We start from the raw sequence: 5,866 nt of genomic DNA, 5'->3' as shown, positions 1-5,866 counted from the left end.
TGCTAATCGCAGCTCTGCGCTGCCTGCCATGTTCCAGGGCCGGATAACGCCGTCCCACATTTGTCACGTTCCGACTGCCGACACCACATACTTGCAAATGTTTCTCACTGCAACATAATCGCTTGGAATCTACTTGCATCCTTCAGTTGGCTTAGGTTTCTCCGACCATTAATGGAGTAGGTACTCATAAACCAAACCACCAAGAACCACAAAGCGCTGATGAATTCCTAGTGAAATGACAAGGTCTAAACTAAACATCACAGTAACATGCATGCTAATGAAGCGTTATTTATGTTACAGCGTGCCGCTCCGTAGCTCCCCAAATCTCCATCACACACACACAAACAGCGGAAGAACGGAAGAAATCATTCATCAAACTAAGCAGACGATTAACTAAACGCAAACCACGACGCTAATGAATTGGCGAACACGCCCTAATGAAGCAGTCTCGTGGCCGGCTTAGCCGAGATGGACCTCGGCTTCGCGCCTCTCGCCGCGCCTGGCGCGCACCACGAAGGCGACGGCGACCGCCACGCCGACCACCGCCAGGGCCGCGATGCCGCAGGCCACGCCGGCCGCGACGGCCACGGATCTGCGCGGCGGGGACGAACGTGGGTTGGTGTTGGTGGTGGTGGGCATCGCCGAGGCCGCCTCCGGCTTGGCGGCCTTGTTGTTGTCCAGCGCCTCCGGGAGCACGGCGGCCTCGGGCTTGGCGCCGAAGAAGGAGGCCATCTCGGGCGTCGCCTCCGTCTTCCCCTCGCTGCCAAAGTCCTTCAGCCCGTGGGACTCCGACCCGACGGCCAGGAGCGCCACCACACACAGCGCCACGAGCAGATCTCGCCGGATGGACGCCATTGCTTCGGTCGCCGATCGAGCTGCCGTTACGAGAATCAACAGTTAGTGGCTACCAGAAACAGCCTAAATAACAAACTGTTGCTACGATCTTGAACTGCTCTCTAGATTGAATGAACTGCACGGTGCTGCTACATATATATTTGGAGAAATGCAGAACGATCATGTGAGTCGATTCACCAAATGGCCGGACAAAAAGAGCTAAAAGCAACCAAGGAAGAAGAAAAAGTCACATGCACCGACAGATCTCAGTGTCAATCAACTACAAGCAGGAGCAGCTAGACGACCATGTTCTTTCTGCAGCAGCAGGCCATACTAAACAAACAAAGTGCAGATTTCCACAAAGGAAAAGCTCAACGCGAGGAGATTTCCTCGCTAGCTTTGCGCGGCACCAAGGAAGGAACGTACCTCGGAAGCTTCACGAAAGGATAGTGTGTGTGTGCGCGCGCGCGCGCGACGGAGAAAGCAGAGCAAAATAGCACTTGTGACTTGTGAGAGCTCTTGAAGATTCCCGGTATATATAAGAGCGCCTCCGTTGGCACGAGTATGGGAGTATGCGGAGAGCGAGAGGCTCGTGACGTGAGTGAGTGAGAACCCTATCTAATCAACCGATCACTCACTCAATACCATGCATCGCATGATGCATGTAGATGTGATGTAGGGCTCGTCGTTATTTGGGTGGTGGAGTGAGTGTGAAGCCATTATGATTTTTGACCACTGCCCCGTGCCCGCGGGAAAACAAAGGAGGTTGAAGAGAGAGGGGGTGGCCTCCCCCACCATTAGGTAGGCATGTGAGGAAGCCTTTACTTGGTTTACTAACCTCTCTGTCGGCTTGCTTCCACCCACTATTAGGAGAGCAGAGCGCTAGTCTCGTACAGTGCTACCACTGCTAATCCATCCCCGTGCCCAGATTCTGTGCTACGGTTACTGTACCTCCTTGTACTTTTCCTCGGTCGCGTAGGGGCCTGTCTATTCTATCCCGCCTCACGAGCCGCGCTTCACGGGCAAGCGATCGAGATCGACCCTCGTGCAGCGAGCGCAGTGTCCGGTGACCATAGTTAGCTCATGCGTCGTCCGCTTCGTCGTAGCACTCCTACTACGTCTTGGCAGGCCATCACGGCCTCGAGGTCAAGTCACGCAACGCATCAGTCGTTCGCCTGCTGGTTGTTGGACGAACACGGGCGGGGCCGTCCTGAGTCCTGGGAGATGTACCGCGACGTACTAGCGCACATGCACGATTGATCACCATTGGCCGGTGACCCGATGGACCAGAGTGTTGTTTTAGGGGGTGGTAATTAGCGTTGGATCGGCACGGCGAGGCGGAGAATCTGATGAATAGTGTAGTAAGTAGGTCTGGTCCAGTGTCCAGTGCTAGCTAGCTAGAGGTAGCACTTACAGTACGTAGTCGATCCAACGACCTCGCAGGACAACATATGGCACCGAGTTCATTGGCCGGGCACGCCCTGCATGGGCATGCTGGGGCAGAGCGGTTAGTTGGCAACCCTTGTACACTACTCCCACCTAACCCAATAAAACCATAAAGGTCATCATCACAAACAAAAGGAGCCTCATCATATGATGCGTGATGCGTGAACCGGCACGATTGGGCACACCTACAGCGGCCGTGGTAAGTGAAACAGTGCACTAGTATCCATCTCATCATTATTTGAGCGAACGGATCAGGTCATTCGTGTACACATGACAGTGTAGATGATCTCAGGAAGCAGGTCCACTGTCTGTAAAAATATGGAGGAAATTTGCAGTGCAGGCTCCTGAAACGCTCTTGGACTGAAGATCAACATTCAGAAACTAACACTGGGTGCTAGATAGATTCAGGAGGAGCAAGAAGTATCTTCTCTAATCACAAAGTTCAACTTCATATGACCCTTGAGATCATCCTCCGGCTGGACATGGCACAAGAGGAGAGGCCCCTTAGCTCCAGTGAGCGTGACCTCAGGAGAGAGCTTAAAAAGGAAGGCCATGGCCTTGGCTGTTCTGGAAAGAGCCCGAAAGAGACAGTCCTCGCGAATCACCTTCCTCAAAGAGCGAGATGCCAACACTCGTTTCTTTCACCTCCGAATCAACCATCGAAGAAGAAAGAATTTTATCCACCGCCTCAAACATAACAATGGATGGGTCACAAATCATGATGACAAGAAAGATATTGTGCAATCTCATTTTGCTAAAGCTATTGGTAAAGGCCCCCCCACGCTGCAAGGACTTCAATTGGTCTTGCATCCCCCGTTCAACTTGCGACCCCTCAGATTTAGATGCCCTGTTCACAGAGGAGGAGGTTCGCGGTGCAATCTATGACCTCCCAAACGATAAGGCCCCGGATCCGGATGGCTTCACTGGGGCTTTCTTCAAGGAATGCTGGGACATTGTCAAACCTGAAATTATGCAAGTGATCAACAATTTCTCTGCCCTTTGCGTCTCCAACCTTCATTGGCTCAACTCCGCTAACATTGCTCTCATTCCCAAAAAAGATGGGGCAGAGGACATATCCGACTTTAGGCCCATAAGTCTTATTCATACTGTTGCAAAGATCATTGCTAAGATGATGGCCACCCGCCTTGCTCCTCACATGCCCAATCTCGTTTCCAATACTCAAAGTGCTTTCATCAAGAAACGAAGTATCCATGATAACTTTATGTATGTCCGCAACTTGGCTCGACGATTGCACCGCAACAAAACACCGTCCTTGCTCTTCAAGCTTGACATCAAGAAAGCCTTCGACTCTGTGAGATGGGATTATTTGATGGACTTGCTTCGTCACCACCAGTTTCCGAGCCGGTTTCGAGATTGGGTCTCCGCCCTCCTATCCACGGCCTCATCTAGAGTTTTGCTAAATGGTGTTGCTGGTGATCCAATTAAGCATGGCTGCGGTCTTCGACAAGGGGATCCTCTCTCCCCTTTGCTCTTTGTCCTCGCTATTGATCCGCTCCACCACATCCTAGCCAAGGCCACCGAGCAAGGCTTGTTGCATCCTCTTCGTGGCCGGCCCATCCGTGCATCCTTGTATGCGGATGATGCTGCTATCTTTGTGGCGCCCATCAAGGATGATATTCACTACTTGGCTTCAAATTTGAGCTCCTTTGGGGAGGTTACTGGCCTGGTCACCAATTGCGCCAAAAGCCTTGTGGCGCCCATTCGCTGTGGCAACATCGACCTTGACAACATTCTACAGGCCTTCCCGGCAGTCCGTACTACTTTCCCCATGCGATATCTTGGTCTTCCGTTGTCGGTTACAAGACTAAAGCGCATCCACTTTCAGTATTTGGAGGACAAGGTGGCAGGCAAGCTTCCGCCTTGGTCGGCAATGCATGTGGCTACGCCGGGGCGCATTATTTTGGTCAAGGCCGTGCTCACTGCCATTGCCATTTACCACCTCACGCCTCTAGATCTTCCGGTTGAAGTGATGAAGAAGATCGATAGCCTGCGACGTGCCTACCTTTGGGCGGGCTGTGATAAGGTGACCGGCGGAAAATGTGAGGTTAATTGGGATCTCGTCTGCAAGCCCAAGATTTATGGTGGACTGGGAGTGCTCAACCTCCAAAAATTTGCAACCGCCCTGCGCTTGCGTTGGCTCTGGCACGAATGGGATGAACCACTTAAGACTTGGTCTGGCTCTGGAACACCTTGCACTAGCAACAATAAAGATCTCTTCGCGGCTGCTACACGGGTGTGCATTGGAGATGGAAACAAAGCTAAGTTTTGGGAATCTCCATGGTTGGACGGCCTCCGGCCTAAAGATATTGCGCCAATGATTTTTGAGCTGTCAAAAAAGAAAACGTGCTTGGTCAGGAAAGCTCTTGACAACAACCTTTGGGTCCGCCAAATTGACACTCGGCAGGGGCTAACCTTGGACCATATTCAACAATTTGCAACACTTTGGGAGATGCTTGCAGATGTAAACCTCAACCAGGGTAGCCAAGACACAATATCTTGGAAGTTCACCAACAGTGGCGAGTACTCCGCCTCCTCGGCTTACATGGTGCAGTTTGTCGGTCTCTCATTTTGCCCAATGAATGCTACAATCTGGAAGATGTGGGCTCCTCCGAAGTGTAAATTTTTTGCTTGGTTGATCTTCCAAAATCGTGTTTGGACAGCCGATCGTTTGCTGCGCCGAGGTTGGCCAAACTGTAATTTGTGCCCTCTCTGCAAGCAAGTGCAAGAATCTGCTACTCACCTCCTATTCCAATGTAGGTTCACTGTACGGATCTGGACTGAAATTTGCACTTGGCTTGGCATTCTTGACTCTTCACCAATGATTTGGCGTCATGAAGACTCAGTTAAAGATTGGTGGCTTAAGGTGGTTAGTGGGGGAGGTGACCACAGGAAGGCCACCGCCTCCTTGATGATGCTTGTCTCATGGGAAATTTGGAAGGAACGCAACGCAAGAATTTTTCAGAATGTCTCCGCTCCGACCTCTATTGTTATCGCTAAAATCAAGGAGGAGGCTCATCTTTGGACTTTGGCAGGAGCGAAGCAGCTTAGTATTGTTATGTCGCGAGAGTAGACCTTTTCGTTTTTGCTGCCCTGCGGCTTATATCTAAACCTTCTTCTTAATCAATGAAAATGGCAAGTCTTTTGCCTTGTTTCAAAAAAAAAAAAACTTGGCGCGTGTCTTCTTATTCTGTCTCATCACAAGTGAGGAGGACCAACGGACCACGAAGTTTCGTTGTCGATCAACCAGCAATCTACCCCTGACACCAGTCCCGAGCAAGTGCGCTGTATAAACCTTCGCCTTTGGCCGCGCATGGGCGCTCTTTTTGCGGTGAGGCAACACCTGTCTGTACGGGAATCTGGACGCGATCGGGTTGGTGTGCAAGCGCAAGAAACGGGTTGCAGGTCCCCGGCGTCGGCCTGGTCCGTCCGTGACAGCGTTGAGTGTTCATGCTACCTCTTGCGCGTGGATGTAGTGTCAGATCTTCAGCCAGTGCGATGCGGTGCTGAACAGTGAAAAGAAAACTCACGCTGTAGAGCACCATGTTCAGATTGCCCCTTGGAGTAG

At 51.6% G+C, this 5,866-nt stretch overlaps 1 protein-coding gene across 1 annotated transcript; it reads right to left on the bottom strand.

Moving 5' to 3' along the window:
- Window positions 1–202: 202 nt before the first annotated feature.
- Window positions 203–1,462, bottom strand: LOC119365693. The gene is made up of 2 exons (XM_037631341.1): window positions 1,261–1,462; window positions 203–875 (listed from the first exon to the last, which is right to left on the bottom strand). The coding sequence occupies exon 2, from the start codon at window positions 853–855 to the stop codon at window positions 460–462; it is 396 nt and encodes a 131-aa protein (XP_037487238.1). The 5' UTR covers window positions 856–875; window positions 1,261–1,462; the 3' UTR covers window positions 203–459.
- Window positions 1,463–5,866: the final 4,404 nt, after the last annotated feature.

The sequence above is a fragment of the Triticum dicoccoides genome, chromosome 2B, assembly GCF_002162155.2.
Source record: "Triticum dicoccoides isolate Atlit2015 ecotype Zavitan chromosome 2B, WEW_v2.0, whole genome shotgun sequence".
NCBI lineage: Eukaryota > Viridiplantae > Streptophyta > Magnoliopsida > Poales > Poaceae > Triticum > Triticum dicoccoides.
Note: the sequence above shows the minus strand (reverse complement) of the source record. Positions and strands in the feature narration are given on the sequence as shown.